Source organism: Microtus oregoni, unplaced genomic scaffold (assembly GCF_018167655.1).
Source record: "Microtus oregoni isolate MIOR12 unplaced genomic scaffold, Mior012 000008F_ref0000371, whole genome shotgun sequence".
NCBI lineage: Eukaryota > Metazoa > Chordata > Mammalia > Rodentia > Cricetidae > Microtus > Microtus oregoni.
Genome location: NW_024543067.1, coordinates 14,949,421 through 14,963,455, shown reverse-complemented (window position 1 = coordinate 14,963,455; position 14,035 = coordinate 14,949,421). Strand labels below are relative to the sequence as shown.

General features: G+C 46.0%; 1 protein-coding gene across 3 annotated transcripts in view; it reads right to left on the bottom strand.

Moving 5' to 3' along the window:
* Positions 1-14,035, bottom strand: part of Chd7 (chromodomain helicase DNA binding protein 7) — a 177,109-nt gene that overhangs the window by 73,707 nt on the left and 89,367 nt on the right. For all 3 annotated transcript variants that reach the window (XM_041656745.1, XM_041656743.1, XM_041656744.1), the window contains exon 3: positions 3,776-4,191. In XM_041656745.1, coding sequence (XP_041512679.1) covers positions 3,776-4,191 — 416 coding nt within the window. The remainder of the gene's footprint in view (positions 1-3,775; positions 4,192-14,035) is intronic.

The following is a 14,035-nucleotide window of genomic DNA, read 5'->3' as shown; positions in this document are numbered from 1 at the left end:
ACACCTCACGTGCTTTGGGTGCTTCGTGTGTTTTTATTTTTAAATAAAAGCAGTATGCTTATTTTCTGGTTTAAAATAAAATGCTATCTTCACTCAATTGAAAAATAACATTTTCGTTTCTGCTAAATTTAACACCGGGGGTGGGGAATGGAGCAAGGAACAAAATGTGTTCCTAGAAACCGCATCAGCAGCCGTGAGCCGGCTTCGTTTAATTCAGGCTTCAGGAGTCAAGTCACAATCCTTGGCCAAGTTCCCCTCGTTCTGCACATTCAAAGAATCTTTATGGAGCTAAATGGACCACTAAATCCTTCAAGAATCACTGAAAGGGGGCACTTCCTCTGAATTCTCTCTCACTTCACAGAGCCCATGCATGCACAACAGAAGCCACCCTGAAAGGAGGGCGCAAATCCTCCAGAAGCCTTACAGATGTAAAATGCACCCTCGGCAGCCACAGAAGGCCTGGCGGTGTTTTCCATATTAACAGCCAGTATCTGAAAGCTATAAGGGCACCAGGGGAGAGTAACACAGGTTTGGAAAAATATATTGTAAGTAAAAAAAAAAGAAAAAGAAAAAAAAGAGAAGAACATGGTTCTACTAGACAAGAGGAGGGTGGCCCAGGGGAGCCCATTTTGTTGCTCATTGTTAGGATGCAAGGTGTCTTTATTCTAACGTGCTGGACAACTGGTCTTCCTGTTGCACCACTATTCTTTGCAACTGCTTCAGGCAGATTGCTCTGGTTTCTCCAGCACAGGAAAGATATGGCTATCAAGGTGGTTGACGTCTACAAACTCAAGCTCCTCACTTTCCCCAGAACCGAGTGAGCTCCAGGGGGCGAGACGGCTGCAACAGACCCAGATGGGCCAGCTCTGGGCAGCAGCCACCACCCGTGCATCCTTCATTAGCAAGGGCATGAGGATGCCACAAACCAGCAGCAGCCACTTCCTCTCCACCCCCTCAAAGGCCAGCACGTCTGCTGGCAGAGCTGCCGCACGAGGCGGCTCGCGGGCTGCAGGAAAGAAGTGGGGAGCTACTAGTCTAAATTTTTCATTTCACTTGTTTATTTCCTCTGCTGCAGCCCTCTGTAGGAAAATCATTTTCTGTATAAACAAATTCATCAAGTTAACTTATTCAAGGATGGAAATAACCGGTATCACATAGCATTTTGCAAAACAAAATTGCCACTGTTGTAGTCCACTGCGTAGACGCAAACTGCTCCGGCAATTCAGCCCCAGCACTAACACAACCCAAACCCCCTATTACCTTCATCACTGCATATTCAATTTACATAATTATTCTGCTATGCTATTCAGAATTTACATGTAGCCGTATGCATTCTCGTTATCCTTGATTCAAGGATGCTATTTCCTTGTAGACGTAACTGAACAAGGAGACCACAATTGACATACTCAATTCATCTGACCAATAGCAACAATGTGGCTTGACAAAATAATGGTTTGGTTTGTTAATTTATTTAACATCTCAATGCAATTATCCTATGTTTGGACAGCCAATCCTGAAAGACCATCAACAACCGGAAAGCTTCTGGGGATGGTCCTTGCCACACTTCATTGTAAATCAGACAGTGGTCACACACATGGTGATAGCTTAGCCAAGCCAACGGAGGTGCTAGCAACTCTCCACCGCCTCCCCTCCTGCAACATCACCCCCAAACATAGCCTGCTAATAATTCTCTGCACACACACCCCATCAGGTTCCTATCACTTCGACATCTTTACACACATCAATGTGCTCTAGTCAAGGAGACTCAAACCATTGACGCTTTACAACTCTTAGCTCTCGAGGGGACAGCTAGTGGGGACCAGCAGGGTGAGGGAAAGAGCTATCCGAGCCTACAGAAAGAGCATGTGCAGGCCCCAAGCAGTAAGCTGTGCTAAACACTCACAGAGACCCTAACTCATGCTCAGGATGACAGCGGCTGGCCCACCCTGGAGACAACCTTCCCCGAAAGCTCTCTGGACCAAGAACGGATCTGTAGCTCCACCGAGGAAAGGCTGCACGCCCAGCGTTGACCAAACTGGATACCCACGGTTGTCCGGAAGGTGCTGCCTGGGTCACTGTGACATACAGCATCTCCAAACCTATCACCAGAGTGCTCCACAGCAGGCTGGGTGTGCTCAAGCAAACTGTAGACACGGGGCCTGCCTGATCAGACTCGGGTTGAGGAAGGTGGCTGCAAACCTCTGTCAGAATCCCAGAATGATTCTACGCCGTTTCACAATTAGGTGAAAAGACAGGAAGAAAAGAAAGGAAAAGGAAAAGAAAAGGAACTGCAATGAAAATTGACACCAAATGTTGGTGATGCATCTCTAAGGTCCAGAAAGCCTCTTTGGCACACACAGGTACAGCTGAAGAGGAAAGGACCATCTTCCTCACAGTAGGGTTTGACTTCTGGGAGACACAGGCATGCACCTCCTCACACCAAAGCACACCATTTACACTCAGGCAGTCACATGCTCCGAAAACAAACCAGACAGTGAGACGGAAGTCCTCAGCTGCGTCTGTCTCACCCATCACCGTCCCGACACTCACCTACAGACAAGCAGGTCAGAAAATGCCTCTCTAAAGAATGTAAAGGTTCCGTAATGAGTTGTGGGCTTTCACCAGGAGAAAGTGTTCTCAGCAAAGAAACTAGATGCTAAGGGATCCAAGCCAGACCGTAAATACAGAGTTATCAATAAGTCTGAATTATTGCATATACTCGGTTACCTGGACACCATAAAAGACATTCGTGGCAAAAAAAAAAAAGATGATTATGCTACACACCATCAACACATAGCATAATCATGGGTTTGAGCTATCAAGATAGTCTCACTACCATCTCTCTGTGTGCTGGTATGCCTGCACACACACGTACATACAATAGAGTCCACCAGCAAAAGGCTACAGCTAGTCATCACAGAAAGTGTAAGGCAATGACACATTTGAGCATGTGTGCAGACAAATGTTTACATGTGCACACAGGCCAGAGGGTGGAGCATGTTTTCTATCCGAGTGTGCAAACAGGCTCAGATTAACCAAGTCTGGCAATACTTCCATCTGGAAACTATATTTCCTAACATGAGCCATATTCTGAAAAATAGATTCAGATGTTTGGAACTGGTTCAGAACAGTTGTTAGAAATGTTCAGAACAAATGAAAAAAATTAGTCTTCAATGTCGTCTCTCAGATTTTCTTACCAAATAAATATGCCTTCTAGGGGGTCAGAGAGTTGGTGGGGAGTACAGGGCAAGGAGGCTCCTTCCTGGTTCCTTAAAGTCCCCACTGTTTGCCCTTGAAGCCACATCTGATGATGAGTGGTACTGGGTTTCTCCCACACGCCCCACAAGGACTTCAACCTGCCGTGAAGACTTACCCTGCTAAGCAGACACAATTAATTCTCTCTCAGAGGCTGGAAATGGTGCTGACATGCTTAGAGCCTTCCTATCAGTTACCCAGAGATGCTCAGAGCTCGCAGGGGCTTTGCTTCCCCTGCAAGCCTTCCTATTTCCTATCAGTTACCCAGAGAGCCAAGTACAGTGCTGGTTTGTGAAAGAAGAAGTTGGCTGCTAAATAAAATCTTTCAGCCAGTACAGACACTAAATCAACAGTTCATAACAGTGGAGTCCTAAAGATTGGAATGCACAGAAACCTTCGCTTTTTACTACGTGAGTGACAGGTGTCCAAGAACGGTATGAGAGCCATCCCTCGCAGCTGTGCAGACCACTGCAGCCTGGGGCTGTCCGCCCTGTGGCCTCAGACTCTACCCACAGCCTACCTTGACTTTTTGCTGGATTTGGGTTTTGGTGTGACAGTTTTTGCTTTCTTTTCCTTTGGCTCTTTGGGGATCTTCGGGGCTTTTGGGGTCTTGGGCTCTTTCTTCTCCTTCGGTTCCTTCAATTCCTTCGGATCTTTTTTGACTTTCGGCCTTTTCTTTTTCTTTTTTTCTTCTTGGGACCCATCCAGCGAGTTCCTACTTAGTTCTTGGTTATCAACCCCACCAGGGAAGTCATCTTTACCAAAACTTTTACTGGGATCCCCTGCAACAATATGGTTGTTTTTCTTTTTCTTCTTTTTCTGCTGTGGCTGCTGTTCTATTGACGGCAGGTAATCGTCGCCCTTCACCAGCTGAGCGTTCTGTCCGCTGACCTGAGTCATGTCCGGCTTCTCTAGAAAGGGCTCCGACGGAGAATGCTAAGGAACACAAACGGGATTGAAATTAGTTTCTCATTCCTCAAGGAACTTAAAGTCAGTGACTGATGTTTCGGGAGTTTGATTCTGTACTCAGGGAAGCAGATGCCTACAAACTAAGGGTTGTGGGATTTGCCATTCTCTTTCAGCCTGGAAACACTTGTTTAAAAGGGACGCTTTTAAGTAGGAAAATGTTACATTTTAAATACCAGTTTATTACTACAGGAAAAAAAATAGTGCAGGAAGGGAAAAGCTGTTAGAGAGCTAGACATTCTGTACCTCTTCAATCACAAGAACCAGGACAAGAAGTAAAATGTGTGTATATATGTGCATAGATACATACATACACAGACTGCTGAAGAAAGAGTTAGTGTAGGGTACAGTGCAGGGAAACCCTGACATGTATTCGGGAGGTACCCAGAGAGCACATCAGAAAATATTGACAAATAGACAAGATGCTAAGAAGTCAACTGAGGCCAGAGTAAATGACTGCCACACAGAGTGGCCTCACAGCCGTGACCCACAAACAGGGCAGAGCAGGCACAGCATCTACAAGGCACGCTGTGGCATCTGAGGAACCTTTACATTTCAACAAAACACCTGAAAACATCCCACCTGCAACTTCCAGTCATCTTCTGCCTTTTTCCTACGCTCCTCTGATATGAGTGATCCTACGATACGCCCAGCATGGGTTTAATGACCTGACCATCACCAAATTCCCCAGGTCAGATCTTTGGACTAAGACAGTGAACCTTTTGATTTCACAGGTGTGGACAATGACATAATAACATGTCTGAGGAGACACAGATCGGGGGGGGGGGTCTACCTTACACAGACTGGACACTAACATGGGATAAGCTAAGCATTATTGTGGGCAAAGGAAGAAACCCCACATTTAAGTACAAGAAATAGAAATAACATCTTAATATCACATACTAATTCAGCATATCCCCAGCCATATACTGAGCCTGTATGTCCGTTTACCTAAACCTACAGGAAGATCTTAGTCATGTATCTCCATCTTTCAGAGAGAAACTTGAGAGTTCCAGAAGAGGATGTGACTCCCCAGAGCTCTACACAGGGGAGACCTGGATGCAGCTTTCCTCCATCCCGTGTCTTCTGAGTCCATCTAGCTTCTAAAATCTTTACATACAGGAATACTTCTAGGGAGGCAGCACCAAGTTTTACCCCGTCTCCCTCTGTGGCTGTTCCCAAAACAACATTTTACAAACTGAACACAGCAGCCCACTGGTCCACAGCCAGCCTTGGCTGCTCCAAAGACCGTCACATTCAATTCTTGAGTCACACCAGCAGGGAAGAAATGCCCCAGAACCCCAAGCTGAAACATTAAAATTCCAGCCCAGGCTCTATCACCAACTGCTCTCTGGAGAAGTCACTGCACTCAACCAAAGTTCAGCTTCTTCACCTGCTAAGTGAAGGACTTAAGCTCGTTTTCAGAATCTGGGAAGGTTGGGCATCTAACTTAGAGGTATAGCATTGGCCTAACACACAAGGCCCTGGGTTCGATCCCCACCACTCCAAAAAGAAAAGAACATCAACAGCAGCAACAAATTGGTATTAAGACACACACACACACACACACACACACACACACACACACACACAGTTGTTTTTTGACACCCAATTTTCTCTGTGTAGCCCTGGCTGTCCTGAAACCCCTTTGTAGACCAAACTGGCCCGGAACTCAGAGATCCACCTACCTCTGCCTCCTGAGTGCTGGGGTTAAAAGCGTTTATTTCCATCACCAAACAAGGCAAATCTTAAAATACAAACTGTCCCTTCTTGGTCAAACAAAGAGGGAATAAACTCAGACAAAGGGGTGAGCACAAAGTGTGAAGAGCACACCAGTGCACACACACGACTCTTTACAGACAGACAAGATGTGGTCGTAGCTACCCCAGCTTCCAGATAAGCTTAAGTCCTAGGAGGCAGAGCGGCTACCAGAAGCCACATAAGGGAAAGAGACGAGATGTGGACCTTGGTTTCCTAAAGTTAGTGTTCTTATGGTCCATGCCTCGCCTCCTGAAGCCTTACACATGGGCCCCTTCCTGGGAAGGTGAGAGAGTGATCCAGAAAGGAACCACCCAAACACCCTCGTGCCCTAGTGACCTCAGTCCCAGGCATTAGCTAAATATTAGTTGATCGGACTTCAACTTTTACTACACGCAAACTGCTGAAGTTCAGGTAACTATTACATTTTTAAACATAATTGACAAGGAAAAAGACATTGCTTTTCTGCATGGGGCATAAAAATCAAACTTCCTTGGGAGAATCTAGTATTCAAAAAAAAAATAGAAGAAAAGTTATTGCTTGAAAGTAAGGGAAAGTCAGAACAATGATTCCACTTGGAGCGATGAACTAACTCACTATGGGGCATGTATACTCATCTTCAACCTGCATGGCATCCACCCCAGGAGGAGACACCTGTGTCTCCCGAGAGCCTTCCCAGCACACATTTATGAATTGGAAAAAGCATTTCACACACAACACAAAAAACTGAAAATTCATTGACACACTTTAGCGTACAAATCATTAGACACTTCTTTTAGAAATAAAGGAGGCCATGTGTAAGTGGCTTGGTAAAAAATTTAATCACCCACAAGGAGGGAGAAAAGTGAAGGCCCAACACAGAAAAGTATTAATGTTGTTTGCTATGCAGCGCGGGTGTTTTGGTGCTATCTGAGGAGGGCAGGAGAGGTGCTCAGGGATCTGAGTGTTTACCAGACCTGCTTCTCCTCGGCTCTTTTAGAGGGAAGCTGTTTCCGTAAACATTTAACAAAGAACAGATGGTCTGCCTTAATCATGTGGGGGATGAAAACCTGGAGCTCCCAGTAATGCCCCGACAAAGTCTCCCAGGCCCCGCTTCCCCTGCTCCCCCCACCGAGCGCATGGTGCGGTCTTCTCTAATGCTATTTAATTTTGCAGCGGACATTTTCCCATCAATCCCCACTGCCTGACAGGTAATCAATGCCATTAACTCTGATATTACCATACAGGCCATTCCTACAACTTCTGGCATATTAAAGCGAATGTCAGGAATTTCAGATACCAAGTGTATTTCACACATACAGGGCTTTCTCCGTGACACAGTTCTCTCATGCTTCCATATGCCTTCTGACACACTATGATATCTGTCCTCAGAAGTAGTGTGTTGTGGACTCTGGGGACCTAAAACAGCCGACTGATATTTAAATAAGTAAAAATGGCCCAAAGTGTGTAAGTTTCGTATAAAAAAATTTAGTCATATTGTTTTTGTCCTGAGCTCTACTGCATTTGCTCTCACGACAATTAGGAAGAACAGGAGTAAGCTCTCTGTACAAAACTGGAGGGGCCAGATGCGCCCATCAGAGGTGAGCCAATGCCGACCGCAGCGCTCTGAAGTGTCACAGAAGAGGGGAAAGTGTGGTGGGGCAAAGTTGGGACGGTCTCAGGATCCAAAGGCTATCTTATCTTCTTTCCCACATTGCCTTTACTTTACTCCTCAAGTCTGAAACTGTAAGCAACACAGAGCAACACGAGTGAACTAAATCTTATCACCAACATACAACACATACAACTGCTAAAGCTCACAGGACGCCTGGGGGTGAACACATTTTCAGACGAACATGCGTTTACTTGTTTGAATTTGCACATATGCAAACAAGCACGGATTCAAAACAATGCCTGACAAAAAGGGAGAGCCACTACCAAATGGAGCAGACCCCAGCAGAATCAGGGAGCTCAGAAAGGAGAGAGCATCAGAGAGAGAAGACACCTGCTAAGGAAGTGACCTGCCAGCAAGGACTCAGGTGCAGCCGACAACATTTGAAATGGTTTACAAGTTACAAACTCTAATTAGTCACATGAGATGAAAATGCATTTATGATAGTTCTTTTAAAAATGACTGTGGACACATGTTTCTATCACAAACATTCTGAACTTTTGCTGTTGTTTTTCCCGTCCTTCTTGGGTCCTGGATCCTCTATGCTCTTTGAAAAATTAAGCCTGGTATCAAGACTAAGGTGTTTTGCCTTTAGGCAAACAATATAAAGATTTGGAGCACTTAGCAAAGGTTCACTAAGTTCTGGAGACTTTTAGAAGGAAAGCACTTTTAAAGAAGATGCGGCAGTGGCGGCTGATACACTTACTATCAGGACTCTAATTTATTCACTCAACAATATTTGAGGAAGTTATAGAGCTGCTGGGATGTTGAGGTGGGAGGACATAGAACACTTTACTCAAGCTGAGATGAGTGTCTGTTTGTCTCTGTCCCCACCTTGTGTGTGTGTGTGTGTGCACGCACGAGTGTGCGCATATCTTTCTGTCTATCTGTCTGCCTGCCTGCTTGTTTTTTAACTTTTGTTTTGGGTACAAGGTCTTGCAAATTGCTCAGGCTGGCCTTGAACTTGTGATCCACGTGCCTCAGTCTTTTGGGTACCTGGGATTACAGGTGAGTGCTGCCAGGCCTGAATCTAAATGCAAACAGATTCACCACACAAACAAAACTCATAAGAGCTCCAGATTTGCAGGCAGCCATGTTGAAGACGCTGCAGATCAGATGCACGATCCTGAGCCTCCTGAGTCAGTCCCAGGCCTAGGGAGCTGTAGAAGAGCAGCCCTACAGCACTGGTCTCTCCCACTCAGTTGCCCTGAAGGACACAGCAGAGCCAGATGCCAGGAGCACTGGAGCTTTCCTCCACACCCGGAGCACAGGGTCCTCATCCTCTGCTCTCTGGCTGTCTTGCTCATCACCCAGTGCCTTTGGCTTTCTTTTCTTTCCTGTATCTTCTAACCCTGACCAGGGCTGGATACTGCTCTAATTCTGTAGCAATGGGAGTTCCTGAGAGTCAGGAGCCCACAGGCCTCTCCTGTTCAGCTAACAGTCCTGGGGTGCTGGACAGGGCACTATATGGACCGACACATCCTAGCAGCGGGGGAGGGGCGGGGATGGACAGCAAGTTGTGAAGCTGTCCCAGGGCACTGCACTGAGTCATTTCCCTTTCAATCACTTGCTGTTAGTTAGTTAGACATGCTTCGAGCTCCGCTAGGTCATGTACATGTCCTCTCTCTTCAGCCTTGGAACAGCCTAGCTTCCCCCGAGAAGCGCCGAAACAGGCTGGGCACTGCCAAGACTGTGTCCCTCAGCTAGAAGGGTGGCTGTGCAGTCCAGCTCTGCTGTGGCCACCATCCAAACCCAAGCCGTGAAGACTGTGGTTCTAAAACCCTGGCTAGCCCTGGCTTAGCTGATGGGTGGCTTTTAATTCAATACAAATTTGAAATTTTTGCTTCAAAGGGTCAGGGGAGAACTGGAGTTTGGTTCTGAGCAACAGCTTAGAGTGTTACCGAATATTACTAACTTTTTGCCCAGATACGTAATTGGAGGTGGGCGCTGCTATTCTTCCTGAGTCTCAGAGTAAACAAACTCCGCCTCTATTGCTCTCGATGTCCCTGTCTGCTAGAACTGTCGTTCAACTTAGTAATGAGATGGAACATTCCACGGACTATTTCAGTTCCGTCAGGACCAGGAGAAGACAAGTTTGCTTCCTGCCTCCCTGCCCTGCCTTGAAAAAGCCCCCAAACCCTAAAGAATAGGCAGCATGTGTTCCATTCAACCCGCTGCACTGCGGGGACTCCGAGCCCATTCTTTCCTCTGCCTTGTAAGTCAATTGCTGTGTCTTAGGGAAAACAGCAGATAAAATCACAGGCTTACATTTAGGGAATACAGAGTTGAACCAGCCTGCTCATCTGCACACACACACACACACACACACACACACACACACACACCTAAGGTACAAAGTAAATTGATAGTAAACTGAACATGGTGTTGAGGTGTCTCCATCGCTTCATAAATGCTTGGGAAAATTAGCTTAGTCATTTATGTGAAACTTGAGTGATGTTCTCCCATGTGATGGCTGCTCAAAATTAGTGTGCAGGTGACCGGAATTTCCGCGTCTTGACCGTCTCCTTCCCACCAAGCACAGGGAGGCCGCAGGAAAGACACAATACAACCACACTTAAAGGCCCATGGGGAAGCCCAGATGTTTGCATCTTAATGAAAAAATAATAACAATTAATATTTTTTTAAAGGCCTGTGTCAGTAAACGTGAATAATTCCTTGTGTTGCTTGGACCACAAGAGCAGGGAAGAACGCATGATGTCCTATAAGAGTGACATGCTAGGGTCATGTCCACAACTGATCAAGGCACCTCTGGCCTCTCACAAGGAAACCAGAATGACGAGACTGTGAGGGAACTCTGAGTCGGTTTTACATTGAGAGCCTTCTTCTGAATCTCTAAACTTCTTACAGCAGGAATACCAGGTGCTGAGTGAAGAGTTCTTTCTAGAAGCAAGCTGGCAAAAACACGTCTGCGGTGTCTTACTGCTAGCCCTCACGAAGCCTGCCTCTCCCTTTCTTGTCCACTCTGCCCTCCCTGGGCAAAGATACCTTGTTAGCATCCATGAGCGAGAATCTACACCTTCTCATGCCACTTCAGCACTGAAGCCCTCACTGTTCCCAAACCTGTGTCAAGAGCTGGAGTCTGACCACGGATATGCACTCCCCCAAACCCGGGCTGCCAGGGATCGAACACTTGATCTTGTGTGTGTCTTCAACAGTGCTTCCAGGTCAGTCAAGATATTTCATACACAGACAAGACACTGAGGAACTCCAATCACAGACAATGAAGGTGGAGGTCAAACTCATACTTTTTTAAAAAGAAATTAATCCAGCTCAATAAACTCTGCCCTTCAGGTGACTGTGTGCTTTGCCATCCTGTGCACTCAACAGCAAGTTTGATCCTCAAAGTGGAAAAGTATAGGGTCTGGCTCCAGAAAGCCAACTTACACTGCTTACATGTGTTATTTAAATAGCAAAATAGTAAAAGCAACTTACTCTGTTATTCCTACGGCTTTAAAAACTCATAAACATCAAACACTGACAGCAGGTCCCTCTCTAACACTGAGTGATCCCAGGGGTTTTTGCAGAACTGGGAATAGAACCATCTTTGAAAAGGGGGAAATTAAAGGAATTTAGGGATAAAGTTAATTTATGTACTTTTGGCAAGTTTTCCACGATGCAGAGACTGGGAATGTAGCATGTTTAGTTGACAATAAATGCTTAATGATAGACTACTCTGGTCTATAAAAACTCATTCGCATAGCATCTGTGGGAGGCAGCGTTCAAAGCCTGCCCCTTTATCTCCCGGTGTGGCAGGATCTGTGTCCAGCCGAAAGTTAAGGGATATCACAGGTCTGGTCAAGGTGGGAAATCATGGGGTAGGGCTCCCTCAAAGGGGCAATTATCCTAGGCAAGCCTGACTCCAATCAGGGAGGCTTTTAAAGAGGAGAGAAGACTCCTTCCAAGCTGTGAAGGAGCCGGTGGCCAGGGTGGAGGGGAAACCACAGGCATGACTGGCAGGCAGCCTCCAGGAGCTAAGGGTGGCCTCCAGTGACACGCAGCAAAGCTGAACTGGGCAGCCCAGAGTGACTCTGCCTAACATGGACAGACTTGGTAATCAGGATTCCAGGAGACCTCGGGTCTACGTGCTAGAGGGCCTGGAGCAGCGGGGTGGGCTCGGCCGAACCAAGCCCAGACCCCAACCTAACAACGTGCTGAGGAGGAAGAGGATGTGGCTAGAAGCCATGAAGTTTGTGGTAACACGTCACACGGCAATCCGTGCATTGAAATAAATGCCTACCTTAAGAGCTTCTCATTCTACTCTGAATGGTTTTGGGTTTCTCTCCCTGAGGACCCTTCTCCCGTGAGGTAGCTGACACACGGAGAGCATGGGGGAGCTTCCCTATGTCTTTGCAAAGAGGCAGTGCTGACTGTGTCACTGGGTATCGCCATGCAGTCTCTGATGTACAGATGGGAAGATAGGATGCATCCAAAGGGGACACAAATTCATTCCAAGTCACACACACGCAGGCACACACACTGAAAGGAGGCAGGACTGGAAGCTGGCAGTCTCCACAAGGTCCACACTCCCAACCATGATACCTACCAATTCATCACTGAGTGTGGGTCAAGAATCCCACTAGCTCCTCCAAGAGGTGGGAAGAGCAGGGTGTAAGGACCACCTGCACAGGGCTGGGGAGAGGCCAGTGGCTCCCACCACACCAGCTACAGTGTCACGCAGAGATTTTTTAAAGAAAATCTTCATTTTCACGTTAACGCACGCACACAGGCGTGCGTGCGTGTATGCGGGAAATATTAAAGGCTCCTGATACTTAAACTTTCTTTAAAAGTAAGTTTACTGCACATTAGAAAGGGTCTGTTAAACACTTAGAGGGGATGACGTCCCCATGACTCCTTCCAGCTGAAATCACACACAAAACAGAAGATACCAAAGCAATTAAGTATTTTATAAACACTGCTGAGGGGTCAAAGGGGGGAGGTTCATTCACTGACTAATAATGCAGTAATAAACAAACAGCAATGTTATGCAACTGAGAAAATTATTATAATTGAATCTACACAGCTGGGCAAGTCGAGAGGCTGGCTGTGTAGCTCACAAATGTTTTGTGTGGGTGGGTTTGTACTTTGGAATTGTTTGGAATTGAGTCCTTCTTAGTTAGAGTCAAGATCCTGCTCTCTTCTCTGAATACAACCCCACCACTGCAAGAGCAGGAGAGAGTCACCTACCGAAATGCCCCACTAATTAGGTGCTATTTTTACAACAGAGAAATAAATGTGAGCGTGAACGGGAGGCAGCTAAACTCCGCTGAGATGCTCGCGTTGCAGACCTGGAGAGGTGTCATCTTTGCGAATGGCAAAATGAATAATGAATGACGGTGACATGTTAGCACGTTGGGAAAAAAGGGGCTCAGAACAAACCGGCTCTTCACATTTTCATATTTAGCGGCACGGCATTCTCGAGTTTACATCATACTTTGAAGTTCTCCCATTGTAGGATTTATATCTTTGGCAACAAGAGCCCACCAGCAGACAGGCAGAGTAAGCGCCCCCAACTACACATTTCAATTTAAGCTGAAGCGTCAGCTAGGGACAGGAGAGTCACTGGTGTATGTCCCCTTGAACTGTTGAAATCAGCACTGTACTCTTGGGTACGAGGAACTTGGGGGGCCCACAGCTGTTCTATCAATCAAATGCAGTCTCCATGCAAGCCGTAACAGAAGCAAGGTTCTTTCAGGAGATCTTTGAGAGAGGTGCTGTCCTGAGTACCCCTGGAATGTCTTCTTAATTAAAGGCTAACTCAGAACAGAATTTGTGATCTTTGTCATGTTCCCATTTGCATAAAATCTAACTAAGTTCTAACTCAAATGGCTGATTAGCTAACTATGAGGGCAGAGGAACACATGTATCTTCAACAGGCACACATTTTACATCAATGATATCTATTTTTATGAGATAAAAGTACTAAAGCTTTAATGGTGGCAATTAAAACAGCCCAGAGTTTGAGCAGCTCGATGGCTGAGTCACAGACCTTTTACCTATAATGGGACCCATTATAACTCTGCACTCAGTCTGAGGGAGTAAAAGAGGAACAGATTTTAAATACGGTTATAAAACAGCAGTACCCTCTGGGCCAAGCTGCTGGAGTTTAAACAGCTGTGAAGTTAGCCTGGCCTCAGGACCAACATCCACTAGGCAACTTCCTTTAGATTGCTTAGATACTGGCCTCTATCTGAAAATACTTAACACCGAGTAATTGATTTCTACGTTAACTTTACTACTATGTGTAAAATATATTACTTCAGGTGGTTTCTGACAGGCTATCTTCATTTCTGCCTAAAATATCAACACCTGTGTTCTAATGTTCTCATTTACAATATAAACTAAAGGGAGAAAGGAGACAAAGAAGATAATATTCTCATTAAAAAG